This window comes from Candoia aspera, chromosome 3 (assembly GCF_035149785.1).
Source record: "Candoia aspera isolate rCanAsp1 chromosome 3, rCanAsp1.hap2, whole genome shotgun sequence".
NCBI lineage: Eukaryota > Metazoa > Chordata > Lepidosauria > Squamata > Boidae > Candoia > Candoia aspera.
Window position 1 is genome coordinate 143,612,841 of NC_086155.1, and position 16,782 is coordinate 143,629,622.

The window sequence follows — 16,782 nt, forward strand, 5'->3', positions numbered from 1 at the left end:
TGAAATCTCCTATGTAGATCACTTAAACATTTGTTCCAAATATTACAATTTGCAGTACATCCTGTGAACAAGTATTTATTGTTCCAGAATCATTACAAAATGCTATTATTATATAATGGAGCAATTTGTGCTTTCCTATGTGCATTCACACCCACTTTCTCCAAAAACAATTTACTGCAGCAATAAGTACTGCAACACAGAAGGTGATGGCTGTCTGAAATGACTTGTGGTCATGATCTATATTACACTGACAGGGCAGCTATTTCATAGGTGAAGTATGACTGAAGCTGTTTTGCTAGAACAATTTAGAAGGTGAGAGCCACCTGATGGTACAGAAGACAACATGGATCATAATCACTAAGGACCTATTGCTTTGCAGAGGTGATTGATGAAATCACTAATGAATATACTTTACATCTTTAATATTTTACCATGTTCAAAAAGTGTATCCAGACATAAGTACAGAATATGCTAAATTCTGAATTACTGAGCAGTTTAGCTAATAAAATGTTATATACAGAATATGAAATCAAATAAGCACAACATTTATAAACACTCTGTATTCTAACACAAATGTTCTGTACCAATTAAATACAGTATAGCAGAAATAGAATATAAATTACATCCTTTACAATAATTGCAAAATACTAGGAGTTAGCTTACTATACATATAAATCAAAGAGCAGTAGCAGCAGTTTGTTCATAAGGTCCCATTATCTCAATTACTTTCTAAAAAATGAAGACTACAGTAGGCCATTCATATTTCCTTTTTCTTGAACCATTTGCTACTTTACATATATCCAACATAATATCTATACATGGAATAGTTCCCTAAGAACCCCAAAGCATAATATAAGTTCATATAAAAATATATTTACAGATTAAATCACCTCAGAACATTTTACCTAAGCCTTGTCACAGCCAGCAACAAACAGTGCATTTTTTGTAATTGTGATGCTGTACTGCTATTTTCTTTTTGTGCCCATGTTTTTAAAAAGCAGTAATACTGTTCCTGCATCTAGATTGCCTGGTTGGCATGTACACAAAAAAATGCCATATATACGATCTTTAGGCATTTTAAGTATTTCCAATAAATGTCAAGTTGACACAGTGGCAGGCCCATAGGAAGACAAAACATAAAATCAAAGTGAAAACAGTATCTTCAGTGCTCATATTAAACAAAGGTATAAGGAACATGATGCCTGGTATTAATCTCTAGAAATACGGCATCAAGCTGTCAGTTAAAACATATACAAACAATTAAACCATGATATCAACAGCATGTGTATTAATCTAATACAAATTCTTTGGTAATTAACATGTTGTAGGTTTTCCCTCAGATGCATATTTACATCCCATGGCCTTTCCGCACAATAAAATATTCTGTATAAAATGTAACCCAATTTGTTCAGTAACATTCAGTAAAACTCACAGTTTTATCTACAAACAGTGCGTCGATATACATCCATTCTCAGAAATCCAATTCAGTTCAACAAGGTACATATCCAGGTTATGACAGGATTGTACTCTAGTGTGCAGCCATGTTTGCCTTTAGGATAGGCAAATGATACACTGTCACCAGTTTATTTTTATAAAGAACCACAGAATTATATCTGTGATTCAAACATTCAATTACATATTAAAACATTTTGAAAAACAAAGTTGTTTCCCCCCAGTGATGTGTGCAGCAAGTGCAAAACCAAAACCAACTTCAGTTAATCCAAGATTTCCTAATCTCCTGTTTTCTAGAAAAAGCAGAAGCTGCTGCATCTCCTGATTGACAGAAGGCTTCTGCTTTGAGAGATGGTGACCCTTGAAACTTCGAACTCTTCAACTTCTCCACACTGGACAATACCTGAGACTGTGAAGTTCTACTGGGTAACTTTACTTGAGCTGGTGTTTTAGCAAGGCATTCAGGACGAACAAATATCCCATGCTGTGGCTTGCAATGGAAGTATTCTCTGCCTTTTACAGTTCCATCATGTTTTCCTTAAAACAAACAGAAGTTAAATTATCACCTTGTTATGCTGCAATTTTAGTAAGAATTAGATTGGAAATCTGAACATCTATAATAGAGAAATTAATTTCTAGAACTATGTATCAATCTTCATGGAAATATTATCTTCTCTAGTCTGAGATTCTCCAGCTAAAGAAACTTTTTATGAAGAATTGTTTTGGTAGATAGTTTTTTTTTTCTTTTCATGTCAGAAGCACCTACCAAGGTGCTTCTGTATTGAGAGGATTTGCCGGTGATGTCACTGTTGCCCAGGGGATGCCTGAGGGGGCTCCTTTCATGTACCTGTTATTTTCCCACCATTTATCTACTTGCATTTGAATGCTTTCGAACTGCTAGGTTAGCAGGAGTTGGTAGATAGTGAATTCTTATATCTTGGTAGATAGTGAATTTTTTGCTGAAGATTTCGCTGAGCAAGTTATATAATTCAACTGTATTAGGCAAACATGAGAGCGCCAGTTTACCATAGTAGTTAAAAGGTGTTGGACTACAAGTAAGGAAACATGATTTCTAGTCCTTTCTAGTCAAAATTGACTTCTATAGCATAATTAAGAGATGAGTGTGTTACTGAATACCAACTTTCCTTCCTCTAGCTCCAATACATGAATTTTATCTGACAGTTAATTTCCCAAGAATTAAAATGACTCAGTGAAATTTCATTTTAGTGGACTAACCAGAGAGAGGAAATGTCTATTATTCAGAAATATCTGTTAAATTGGATTATACATTATTGGGCTGATTTACATAATTTGTGTGATGACATCATACTCATGACATTATTTGCATCATGTCATATCATTTGTGCTTAATTATGCCATTATGCAAATATCACAAATTAAAATGAGGTTTCACAACGAGGAGAAAATATAAGAATGGCTGCTCAAGCCCCTACAGAGGGTGCCCAAATGGAACAGTGTGTTCCTCAGTTAGACTGCCAGGTTAGAATCTGGGGATCCAGACTTCCAAGAGAAAAGCAGAGAGAAAGTCAAGACAGAAAGGTTACAATCCGCATCAGACTCCTGACAGACAACTTATCGAAAGCAAGACGCTCACTAAATTTTCCTTAACAAGATTTATTAAAAGGGAAAGAGATTTGAAATCCATTCCATGGACTACTCTCATTTTTAAACCCAATTTATCTTTCAGCTTGTTTGGGCAGAGACTTCTTCAACTTCTTTCTAAAGCCTCTTTTCTGAACCAACAAGTTGGCTGCCCATTTCCCAGACAACTGGGAACATGCAAGAGTCAGTGTTTTCCCAAGTACCTGCCAACAGTAACAGTAACCAAGAAAGTTAGATTCTTACAAAGTCTCATTAGCCAGGGTTACTATAGGGGAAAAGGGGTTACATTACATAATCTTGGAAACTGGATATTTTCTACTTTAGCTTCCTTTTTATCAATTAGTAGTCTAGTGAGTCCTCCTTTAGGCCTTTGATTCTTTTTCCATCTCCCTTTTGATTTAAGGGGGAGTTAACTAGCTGTTTATAAGATACAAACAGAATTTCCATCTGTTCTTTTTTTCTGGAAAGTTCTATTACATGCGTCTAAATCCTTACCAGCCTGTAAGCTTACTATTATATCCAGCTGGACTTGCTCTCTCGCTTCCCCTCCTCCTTTCACTGCAATCCTCAGAATCAGCCTCTCACAGTAGCTACCCCACTTCCTCCTGATGAAGCTACCTTTATCTTCCCAATCCTGACATGACTGCTACTTCCATGCCCTCCCCTCAGCTGGTTGAACCTCATGGCAGTAGCCTGACTGTCCATTACCTGAAGGGTCCTGTTGCTGATAAAGATGTCTACCTTATCAGCTGAGCTGGGCAGCACATGATGCAGTTGGCTACAGAAGCAGCAAGGGGGGAGCATCAGCAGAGATGGAGGAGAATGGAATAAGTGGCATCTGAAGCCCAGAGGTGAAGAAGCAATAGTGTCATTTGCCTAATGTTGTATTACATAAATGATATAACTCACAGAAGAATTTGGTCTAAGGCAAGTGAAGTCCATTGCACTGAGATCCAGTAAAACAAGATTTCACTGTATTACTTAGTCCAAACCAAATTCATCAAAACTTACTCTTCAGTGTGATTTGCTAATCAGTGATCAAGAAGAAATACTGGTAAATGTTTAGCACGGCTAAAAATGGATGTAATTTTAATCACAATTAGTAATTTAACATATATTTAATTACCATATCAGCTGGACACTTATTCAGTTATTGAGACACGTTTTTATTAAGTGATACATTATAGAAGCACCACAATTGGTGGCAACACCTAAACAAATAGCAGATCTGGAGGTAAAAACTAAGTAAGGTCAGGTCTAATAAGTGACATGGTTGTGAAACCACCAGGAAACATCAGGATTGGAGCTAAACTGGGGCTAAACAGAGAGGTTGGAGGGGGGTTGGGGTTGGAAGAGAAGAACGCCATGACAAATACAGACATGTCCATGTAGTCTCATCAGGAGCTGAGCCCAACTACAGAGCGTGTTTTATTATTTTTATCGTATTTAGTATTCGTGAGAGGCAGAATGTTCTTCGTGAATGGATGCCTTTTCTCTGGGCATATTAGAAGCCAATGATAAAGGGGAAAAGGTATTTCCCAGTCCTCTAACTCTGTTTTGCTAAAGAATATCCTTTGCACATGCAACTAGTCTGATAATATTTTGCATTCAATATCAGTCAGCATTTTGACATGCTGTCAGGCACTGTATATTCTATAGCTCAAAAAAATAGCTGACATTTTTGTTGCAATCGGCTATTGTGGCAGTCTGTAACAGTATTTGATACATTTTGCATTAACTTAATTTATTCAGCAATCAGGAATAATCTTATATATAAAGACCAATAATAAAATTTAATATTTGATGTCAGATACAAACTCTAAAATTCATATGATCAATTTTGATTAAAATCGCAGTTTGAAAATCATTCACAAGTTCATTTCTAAATTAGCAAAAGGTACAAATGAATGTTTTTTTTTAAAAAGTCTGCAACAAATTATTTATTAATGGTTAAATAATTTAAGATAATCCATAAAATGCAGTATATGCAGCAATGTATTGCTGCTCCTTATGTAGCAGTCTTGCTGAAACTAAGTTAAGGTTTGGCTAGCATCTGGTAAGAGACAAGAGGAAGCTCAACTATTCTCTGAGCCTTTTTTTTCTGGGGGATTTGTCAGAAGTTTTGTATGCTATTTGGATCTTCATGGGGAAGAAAGTTGTGATCTAAATCAATAATGATGATGTGTGTTACTAACATCACAATTTTGGATTTTCTGATCTTGAAATAAAGGGCCATATTAATATTACTAAATAACTTACTGGTATAGGATTCTAAATATTTTATAGAAATAATGAAATCTTACCCATCTGAACATGTAATTCAATGCCAACCCAAGTACCAGTTGAAAAATCCACAGGCCCAATGTATCTTACTGTGCCAGTCTTATTATCATCAACATATACTTGCTCTCCTACTGCCAACCAGTTAGCATGTCCTTCAGAAGTAGTATCTTCAGAACTTGGGACATCTAAATGATTTTTTCCAGTGAAATCACCTGCTGGAAGAGAATCTGCATACTGCTGGCAACAGGAAGCCTCTTTTTCTCTGGCTTTCGACAAAGGATTTTCAATGCTGTTTGACAATCCTGATCTGGATTCCAGACAGCTCAAAGCGCTATCTTGGTCATGAACATTTTTTGAGAAAGATATGGCAGAGTTCATTCCAGCTGTTAAGAATTTTTTTCTTTTGATAGAAGTTTTACTTGCTGAACATTCAAATTCTTTTGCATTATCAACACCCATGAATTCTGTAAACGCATGATCCTCAAAAACATTTGAAACGTGCTCAACTGTTGCTTCTCGAGATGGAAATTCAATTTCATGTTTGTTAGAAGAGGAATCCAAAGAGGAACAATGTAACCTTGTAGCATTTACATTTGTGCTTTCAGACACTTGAATTTCTGTTGCTAAGGCACAAGTTCCTATGACTGGTGACACCAATTTCTTATATTTAGCAAAGTCCCTTTCTGGCTCTGAAACTCCTTGGTTTGACGATTTTAAAACATGGGTTAGGTGTGCTACAGAATGGTCATTTGAATCCAAATCCCTCATCTGATTGGCTAATTGGTCCATGCTTTCACTACATGGAATAAGCATATCCGATAATGTTGCATTAGAGGCACTGTGGGAAAAGTACCCACTTGTAATACTGCTTGTGGTAGGGCTACGAGATACTTCTTTCTCAATAACACAAGAGTTTATACAATCTCCTTTACTGGATAACCATTCCTTATTTTCCAGACTAGCATTGTAAACACTGAAGTCAGCAAATTCCACGGGCACATAAGGTTTCTTGTTATTAGCCTCCAAATCATCATCTTCCTCAGAGTCCTGCTAAATGGTAAAAGATGTAGTCAGTACTCCTATATTTTAAACAAAGGCAAAACAACTCATTAATGAACAAGAGATATGATTACTACCTAGTAAAGAAAGTACTGAGACTATTGTTTAGTCAGCATGGAATGAGAACTTAGTGTAACGTTTCAACGAAGACTCTAGCAGTCTTATCATTTCAAAACTAGTCATCTATTATATTAAACATCATGAACGTTAACCATTTACTTCATTCAGTGTAAGAATAATTATCTCAAATTATAAAGGCAAATATTGTAACTTTTTTAATGAAGTTACTTTTGTTAATTTTTCTATAATTAAATGCATTTAAAACTTTAGTTTATGGCAGATTCCAAAAATGTACAATCAAGAGAAAAACACTTAATTTTCTTACATTTTGATAAAATTATAAATGATGATTATATGAAAAAGAAGGAAATGTAGCTCACTATTAAACATTCAGGTTATGACTTAAAAAAATAATATAGGTTTGCAGCCCTTTTTATAAACAACAATAGTGAGTATCTCCCCTTAAACTGTCTTTTAATAAAGGGTAACTTCTTTATCATATGTTAGTCTTGTTATAACAGACTAGGAAAGTAACGCTGTTTCTCCAAATACTAAGAGCTTATTAACCTGAATTTAATTTCATTTTACTTTAGCAGAACTTATCAGTTTTAATTTTTAAGAGCACTTGCTATTCATATTATTCTTTTCGGGCCTTTGGCTGTAAAATAAACAAATATTATTCTCAACATTTGGTTTTTGTAGAAATGAAGGTTGCTACTTGCCAGATCTCTCTAAGAAGCTTTAGAACTGGGATCCAAAGTGCTGTATAAAGCTTATTCAGCAAATAGTGTGCATCCATCAGAATATTTGATATTCTTTCAGTCCCCATCAAGCATCATTTTTTTTAATCCATTCTGTTTTAACAGTTTGCCAGGATGGATCAGATGGAGAACAGTATGGTTTGAGAAAAATGAACATGAAGCTATTTGGTGCAAAACTAAGTAAATTCAGATTCTAGCATCTAAGAGTTTGAATAATAATATCAAATTCTAATTCAACTTTCATTATTTCATTCTGATAAAACTATTACCACAATATAGATGTTAATACCAGTTATTTTCTCTAATAATGCAAGTAATTTATAACTCTATAGATCTGTCTCTATAAATTGTTTATTAAGCTACCAACACAATCAGAATTGGTGCTGGAATGAAATGAAAACAAGCATATTTTAAAACCAATTGACTATCATATATAATCATTTGGTGTAAGTGTATCAAGATGCCAACTGTAGTGAAGGAATATGGAAAATCACTCTAGGAAAAAAAATCTAATACAAATGCCCACACTTCTTTACAGCATTCCCACCACTTTTCCACTTTAGGCCCAAACGTATTTGTACATCTCTCACCAGAAGAGCACAGTTTTTAAAATCTATATTATGAAAGGAATACAATGCATTCACAAAACCATGGTATTTTAATAGACATTCAGGTACTAGAAAAACTTCCATTTTTCCCATGGAATTTTGTTCTGCATATGGCATAGTTTCAAAAGCAATGCACAATCCAAAATATATTTTATAGTGCTTAAGTAAAGAAAAAGTCTCCTTTAGAACGAACTTAATTCCTGGTGAATACAGAGGTAAGTCCTAGCAGTTTTCTTGACAACAATATGAATACAGTCGGCCACTGCCTTCTTCCAGGGTGGTTTTTCAACTTCCCAATCTAGCCTACAGCCTGGGGTCTCCTAGTTCTGTCCTGTCTTAAGTACTACCCAGAACCAACTCTGCTTAGCTTGACTGGGTGCTACCACCTAAGTTGGCCTAAAGTGAAATATTACTTACTATGGCATTATGCAAAGTAACAGTTGCTAGAAAAACTAAATCCCAATGGAATAGTAGTTTATCTGAGCAGTTACCAAACACAGGCAATCAAGACAAAAGGGATGTTCACAGTTCTCTCACAATAATGTATAATTTTTATATGGTTTTATAACCATCATTATTGCAAGTACATAAAAACTTACATAAAAGATTCTAAAATGACAGTAGACATAAATTATACCTTAGGCCACAAACACAAATTACACCCAGTAATCTATGGTTTAAATGCAGAATTTCCATTGCACAGTGATTCTTTGTTTCTACTACATCACATTATATTTTTTGATAAATCAGCAACAGCCATCTGTTTCTCAGTAGAATTCATGCAGTTAATTATAATCTCTAAAGGTCTAAACAAATTTGCCTATCTCAATATGAAGGCACTAAGAGACTTTCCTTCAGTAGCTTCAGGCATCTTTACAGCTGGATGGGCATGGAGGAGACAGCTTTCTCCTATCTCAGTCCCAAGCTAGGAGTTGAACTTCTCTGCTGCTGTTTCAGCTTTAGGAACAGAGTCTAGACTTTCTCTTCCAGCCTGGCTTTTTGAGCTGGATTAATAAAAAAGTCAGGTTCTTCTTTACTGGGTTTTAACTATTTTATATTTTGTTTACTTCTTGATTATTAGCTATCCTAAGTGTCCTGTAAGTAGAAGGCTGAGGTAGAAATTGAAATAGTAATGGCCATGCTGTCCTCAGATGTTCACCTAACCCACGGGAACAATTCTCAGGGTTCAACAGACTTTTTAAAACTAGTCCAAATGGTCTAATCATTTCAGAATCTTCTTGTTTATCCTTCACTAGCTCAGTTATCAACAACAAAATATATCCAATCAACATCCCAGAACAAGGGGAAAATTCCTGGCAACCCTCTTCTACTCTGAAGAATCCTTCCAGGGAAGAAATAAAAGCCAGGGGAAAATTAGATTTTGGCAGCATTGTATGAACAAGACAATGAAAACCCACATTTTCTATACATGAAAAAAGTAGTTTTACTTTATAAAAGTATTGAATCTTGACCAAGATGTTATTTGATGAATGCTTTTAAATGAAAAGGCAGCTAGTTAATTTTAAATATAATCCCCTTTATGAACTGCATAATCCTCTAAGTTTATTATCTGAACTTTCTCTGAAGTATCTTGTGCAGTAAAGCAAACTGCAATGCATTAACTGGTGGTTTCTATAGGCTATAACACTTTGCTATCTATAAACCTTGTAAGACATATTAGAAAGTGGCCACTCCAGATGAGTTTAAGTTACACTAGGTGTTTACACAATATATCTAGATTCTAACATGTATTCATTATATACCTTTGGATATACTGTATGTCACAAGAGTACTAGTCATAATAGTTTGCTGATGCACACATCGGATTTTATCAGTTCAAGAACAAAGGGCTTATCAATGTTCATACCACTGAACCAGAATGTTCACATGGAGTATTCAGCATATTTATGTATTTATTTATGAAATTTAGAGGCCATCTAACTCCAAAAGGATTCTGGATGGCTTACACTAAAAATAGAAAACATTAAAAGGAAATCCGATGCATCCCAATCCTAAATGGCAGAAACATGATTATATAACACAATGGATAATGTTCCTTTGCTATAAAAGTGTTTTTAATGTTATTATTGCATCAACTATTGGGCATTTTATATTGTTCAGTTTTTACTTTCATGATGACTGGTATACCCTGATTTACCACACAGTAGAAGATAAAGACACTGTGAATGAGCATCACTAGATCACATCAGCTAGTAATAGGCTTATAAATGTAATGGAAAATGTAGTAATCACAAATATAGTGTAGTGGTTTAAGACACTGGAGTACAATTGGAAAGACAGGACTAGGATTTCTAAACATGGACAGGGTGAGGAGTATCTAGTTGTTTTTTTAAGCATTCTGGAAGGAAGTTTAGGGTTGATTAACCTTAAAACAGGCTTACCACATGTTTTTACCAAAAAACAGGATGGGAAACCTCTCAAATTCCAAAAACGCTTTACAAAAAATTCAAGGCCCTATTGAACAAAGATGGGGAGGAGGGAAAAAGAACCCTCCTTCGTAAAGGGCTTTTCACTTTTCCCTTTGCCCCATGCATCACAGCCTTTTTTATTCAGTCGAGTCCCTTGGCTTTCTATATAATATTGTCAAGGTGTTAAAAGGCCTGTTGTGGAGAACAGAGCAGGAAAATCTATTTCTGTCACCCTGTTATGCATGTGAAATCTGGATTCCGCCTTTTATGTTTTACTGAGTTGGCACATATACATACATGCACAAATGAATGGCAAATCTACCCTGTTACATGCTTTTGATATTAACTGTGCTCAGTATAAGGTAAGTTATCACTCTCATCTAAATACTCTATAAATTAAAAATGAAAAGTTCTGGAACATTGGTAAAAGTTGACAATCAGGGCCAATTTTTCAGATTTCAGTCCTGGGGGTTGGGAATGGAAAAAATAGTATTTCTCTTTAAATCCTATGCAAGGGAGTATCACTTTTTAAAAACTTAATTATTATAAACAAATAATCCGTCTAAAGCATAATCACAAATTATGGATTCTGTCACTTCTATAACCACCACCATGCAATAAAGAACACCGTATGCACACATTTTCCCTTGTAACTGTAGCATAAATGCTTATGACAGGACTTTAGAAGGGCCACCAGTCAGAAACAAATGCAACACTTACAGTCTTTGCCTCTTGTATGCTATTGTATTCTACTGGCATGCTATTGCCATTATTTCCTGACAGAACAACACAACCAGCATTATATACTTGAGATGATGGCATGCTCTGCAAAGGTTAAGATACACAAAACATCACACAAAGAAAATACTGATGTTAAACCATGCACGTTAGTACAACACAAAAGGTTCTCTTATTAAAATAATCTAGGCATGGCAAATTAATTACAGAAATCCATGCAGAATGAATTTTGGCTTTAAAAACATTAAGTTTCAAATATAGCGCTACAGACATGACAGCTCAGGATAGACGTTTATACATGCAAACATGTTTAAGCAAAAACATAATACATGCAAGAATGTTTAACAAAGAGAGGTGACACTGAAATAGCACCTCATTTAAATAAACAAAACAAGTTTAATACAGGATTAAATGCTTCATATCACACATACAAGCTGTGACCTCTTTCCAAGGTAAAAATAATTACTATCCACATATAAAGTCTAATATTGCTTAAATTTCTTCCTACTACTTACCTCTTTGCTAAGCAGAGGTCGAGTTTCAAGAGAGGCCTTTTTATTCTCTTCTTTTACTGGCATTAATGGTTTGAAAAATTTGGGTGGTTGTGGAGAGAAAGCTTTAAATGAGCTAACACTTGATGTGTGTGGATTCTCTGATTGCAAAATAAAAATACCATAAACATTCATTATTTGAACATCAACTGAAAAATAAATAGGCAAATAATGTGAAAGGGAAATAAAACTTTACAAAATATTTAGTCATGAAGATATTATTCATCACAATGTCTGTCATGGAATTGGTTAACATAATTTTGTCCTTAATCCTGCATCCCTGTTTATACAGAGAAATAACAGAGGATATTGGATGAAGTAGGATCATTCCCATTGCATAGGATACCTCAAGTTCAGTAATCCTATTATTCACCCAATCATTCTATGAGAATGAGCAGCATCACAAACTGACAGAGCCATTTAAAAGGCCAGTTCATATTTGATTATAAAACAAACGAAGAGGTGGTGGATGTTCCCTGAATGGTGTGCCCCACAGCAGGGAAATTTCCCTACAGCAAATACTATTTGAACCATAAGACTCTTTCTCACCAGCAACTGCCCTAATTTTGTATTCAATTTCCCAGCAATTTTAATAGAGGAAGCTCTGCCATCAGCTTATCTGTATATAGAACATTACAAAGAGAACTAAATAGGACATTTCAGAATCAAGATGTCTATAATTTTGTAGTCATAGCTCATGGCATTACATCAATTCTATTATGGTTTCAATCAAAGAAAAAACAGTAACTTGTACTGTTTCTATATAGCCAATGCATATTAAAATACCATTTGTGGTAAGCAGGACTGTGGGAAGGAACAAAGGAGGAGTGGTATTCAAATGTGAGAAGAGACAGCGTAGCCCAGATGTGAGAGCTGTAGGAAGAATTAACTCTGCTCTCTCAAGATTCTGTTTTTTGCCCCAGACCAGCATTAAAGATGCATTTTGAAATCAATGTGGTTTTCCTTCCTTGGTCTTGTCAGCTGTGTGGGGCTTGATGTTCATGTACATTGGTGATTAAAAATACACTGCAATACTAACACTGATCTCTTAGTAGTGCTGTTTTGGCTTTTTTTTTTTAATAGCTTTTTAAGAAACCCTCTTCCTCTACTTTCATACTGCCATAAACATGCACATTCTTGCTGTGCTTCTCTTTTGTACATCACTGTACATCATTCTCAGGGGAATTACTCTCTTTATAGTAATGTTATTATGTCAAATGCAATATGCATTGATGGCAGAACATAAAATAATAATTTACTAAACAATGAAAAAGGTTTTAAGCCAGGAGTCTCAAACTCAAATAAATATGGGGGCTGCATTACATAAAATGTGCTAATCGGTGGGCCATGTTCATACACATGGAAAAATGCAACAAATATTAAATATTAACATTAATTACAGATTATTATTCATAATTAATAATTAAAACAAATTAAAATGACATTATTGGTAGTTAATAAGAACAAAAATATGTTGCCTACTATAAAACAGTAAAATATTATGTTGCTGTGGCTGCAATTTCCAACCTGTTGTCCCACACTCCACCTTGTTCTGCATACCCCTTGGCACCAAGTAGGACAAACGGTGACATCAGCAGCAATGCTCCCTCCGCATGCCTGCCCTCAATCACATGCCAGTGCAGCACCCATCCATGAGACAAGGAAGGACGGCAGCAGTGGACAGCAGGATTTGGGCTCTGGCAACACTGGAAGTTCCCGAGCCATAGCAGGCTGCCTATGTTTCCACTGCTGCTGGAGCTCAAATCCCAATGCGGTGGCTATGCAGGCCCCTGCTCTCCGCCACCGCTATTCTGCCTAGCCAGCAATATTTCAGCTTCAGCAGCTCTGGAAGATTGCAGGCTGCACAAAAGAACTCGGATCCACATACGGCCCTCAGGCCACATACGTGAGATCCCTGTTTTAAACCAAGTTGGTCAAGAATTTAAAGCATCATGTGATGGAACGTAACCGTGTGTGTGTGTATGTAGGACATGCTTTATGTATCAGGAGTTATATGGAACACAGGGACCAGTCTTATGCAAGATAAGATTATTTCTTCATCTTTCAGATTTTGACCAGGAAAATCTCTCACAATGTCCAAAAATAATCATGCCTATCATCTGTTACTGATTCTTTGAACTGAACATGCTAGTTAAAGGTATCTGGGACTTCCTACAAAGCATTCTAGTAACACTGGTTACTAGGCAGAAACATCACCATTTAATTCCAGTGCATGAGGTCATTTGTAACTTGTCTATCTTTAATTATGGTGCCTGGACCTGTGAAAGTACAACCTTGTTACTAAAGCGAGGACAGAAGTTTTAGAAAGAGCTCCTGTTCCTCATTCTGACTCCATGATTCATCACTGTTATCCTGGCCCTTTTCTAAAGCACTTGAAATGGTAAAAGGTGATCCATAAATCATTTTAATAAATAAAAAAATCATTTTTATTATCTCATTAACTTTATGAGATAATATTGTTGACACATAATGGCTGGATAATGCGTTTTTTGGCTGGATGAGAATCTGAATGTAAAACTTCCCTTAGTTAAAGGAAAATATTAAATATTAGTCCTCTGGATTCCTTCAGATGTATAGATATAAAAACCACACCTTTGAGATTAGAATGTAGTGGCTAGAAAACTGGATCTAAACCAGAGATAGGATAGGGAAAAATCAAATTAGAACCTGAGAAATCTGAAGGAATAGAAATATATCAGGGTAAGTTAAGAAAAAAGGGCTGTGCACCACTTAGGATTCAAAGAGAAAAGGCACTCTGGATCCCTGTTTGCAACTTCTTACCCCAAATGTATATTGTCCTGTGATTGTGCTGCAGCTATGGAGGGCAACCACACAATCTCAGGAAGACACAGCTGATTTAAAGAGTTGCAGTCTGATGCTATGGGAACACATCTGCGTTTTTCGAAACACTTTTTCATCACTGAATCTAAAATCTTGCATAGCCCTGTTAAAAAACAATGGACAAGAAACGACTTTATAGTTCAGCAACATTATTTCTTCAAAAGAGTTTCCTATTTAGGTTATCAAGAGAATCCTGGGAAGACAGATTAATCTGGGAAGACAGATTAAGGGAATTCAGAGTGCCCTAAATCTGTGGCTGTGGCAAAAAATATTGTTTGCTTAGATTACAACACCATAAAACTTGCCTGGGCTGAATAATTTACACATGAAACAAATGCACCAGGGTTTAAAGATAATGTAAATATATTTCATACCATTAATTTCACTTTTATTAGTTTATAATTGCATCAATAACCCAGAAAATGAAACAAAAGAAAAACTTACCACTGTTATCTTTATTTTTATGAGGTGAATCCCTTGGTAAAGTACCATAACATGATACATCCTGATAACTAGAAGAACATTCTAAGATGTCTAGATGACCTTCCAACCAACCCTTGTGATATAAATAGAGAGAAAAAAAGGAATACATTAACTTTCATGTAAAATATCAACATTTTCAAAGTTCAGTGGCTTTCAACAGAAATTCCTCTCTCCTATACATTTTCTACATCACTAGTGGTTTGGGACATTAGTGCAAGTTCTATGATTACTGGGGCTTTGGATCAATTAATAGATGAAAATTATTAATATTTATCATTATTCCCTCTAAATGACAAAAACTGCCTACCCAGTAGCAGTATTTACAATTACAACATCTACTGATAATCCCAATTTGGACCTGCATCATTTTCAGCCTCGGAAACACCTGTTCTATTACAAATGATTATTAAACCTTATAACAAATCTTATAATTACTTCTGTAAAACCCTGTTAATGATCAATCAACTTTACAGGCAAACTTCAATGGCTGCATAGAATAAAAATTAGAGCTTCCTATTTTACCTAGACAATGGGAAGTATTAATATCAGCGTCAAACACTTCAATATATTTTAGATTACATCTTATGCAAAAAAAAATATTCTTTCAGTCCACTGCCCTTATATAGAAAAGCTTGAGTAAACGGTGACGTTACTGAAGATGCAATGAGGTCAATGCTTCATTAAACTATATGCTTATACAGTGTCCAGTACAGATAGTCCTTGCTTAACAACCTAATTGGGACCAGAATTTCCATCGCTAGGTGAAGTGGTCATTAGGCATCATGAGACTGAACCGCTTAGCGATGGCAGATCCCAGTTGCGGTTGTTAGGCCAGGACCGCACCGTCATTACGCAAGGACCTCACGTTCCTCTTGCTCTGCCATGCTTGCCTCCGCTTCAGCTCCTCCCACTGCCTATCTCTCCCCCAACTCTGCCCTTTTGGCCACCCTGTACTCTGCCACTGCCACCTACCCCTGCCACCCCCAGCTAACCTTTGCTGTCTTCTTCCTTCCACTGCTGATCAGGCACGCCTGGCCAAGGCAGCTGCTGACACTTCGCGAGGCCGCAAGAGATGGGAGGAGATAGGTGCATGGGGGCAGCTGAAGCATATGCTGCGATTGTAAATGTAGCAGGCTGCCAAGCACCCCAAATTTGATCGCGTGACCATGGGGGTGTTGCAAAGGCCTTAACTTCGAGGACCAGCTGTAACTACCTTTTGTTCAACACCATCGTAACTTTGGATGGTTACTGAACAAAGAGTCATTAAGCGAGAACTACCTGTGATCATTCCCCTTTGAGCAAAAGTTATTACACATTTTAACAATTGTGAAACAACCTTCTCAGATGTTTATATTCTTTTTAACTATATTCCTATTGCATGCTAAAAGACTTATCCTTCAGCATGGGCCAACTATTCAATGGTTTACAGCGGCATATTTTTCAAAAACTGTGTAAAAGTATCCAATAACAGTTACTGGATCCTTTGTACTTGGTGTCTTTGTACTTGATACAATTTACATTGTAGCTATCTTTATTGCATCTCCTTCCCCATCAACCAAGAGAAAACAAGTTCTGTTGAATTTAACAGGTATTCACAATTTTTTTTCCTACTCATTAATACCAAGTACCTATTCTAAACAATCTGCAATCATTTTCGTAAATGTTGATATACATGATTTTAAATAATACCTAAATAATGCTGTATTAAAAATGAAGAAGAAAAGGATTTATATTCTACCATATTTTCAAAACACTTTAAAAGACTAAGTATATAGCAAATAATTCCAATACCTTATCTTCATCACAGCCAGAAAGATCTAATCGACTAGAAGATACCTAAAATAACAACAGCAGCAGCAGCGATTTTAATCCA

General features: G+C 35.7%; 1 protein-coding gene across 5 annotated transcripts in view; it reads right to left on the bottom strand.

The window, feature by feature from the left end:
* Positions 1–405: 405 nt before the first annotated feature.
* KIF13A (kinesin family member 13A) overlaps positions 406–16,782 on the bottom strand; it is a 72,195-nt gene continuing 55,818 nt past the window's right edge. For 2 of the 5 annotated variants that reach the window (XM_063298942.1, XM_063298940.1), the window contains 6 exons: positions 16,701–16,745; positions 14,871–14,982; positions 11,529–11,665; positions 10,996–11,100; positions 5,379–6,408; positions 406–1,989 (listed from right to left, as the gene is read on the bottom strand). In XM_063298942.1, coding sequence (XP_063155012.1) covers positions 1,712–1,989; positions 5,379–6,408; positions 10,996–11,100; positions 11,529–11,665; positions 14,871–14,982; positions 16,701–16,745 — 1,707 coding nt within the window. In that variant the 3' untranslated portion in view covers positions 406–1,711. The remainder of the gene's footprint in view (positions 1,990–5,378; positions 6,409–10,995; positions 11,101–11,528; positions 11,666–14,870; positions 14,983–16,700; positions 16,746–16,782) is intronic. The other 3 variants (XM_063298944.1, XM_063298943.1, XM_063298941.1) reach the window with 2 other exon arrangements.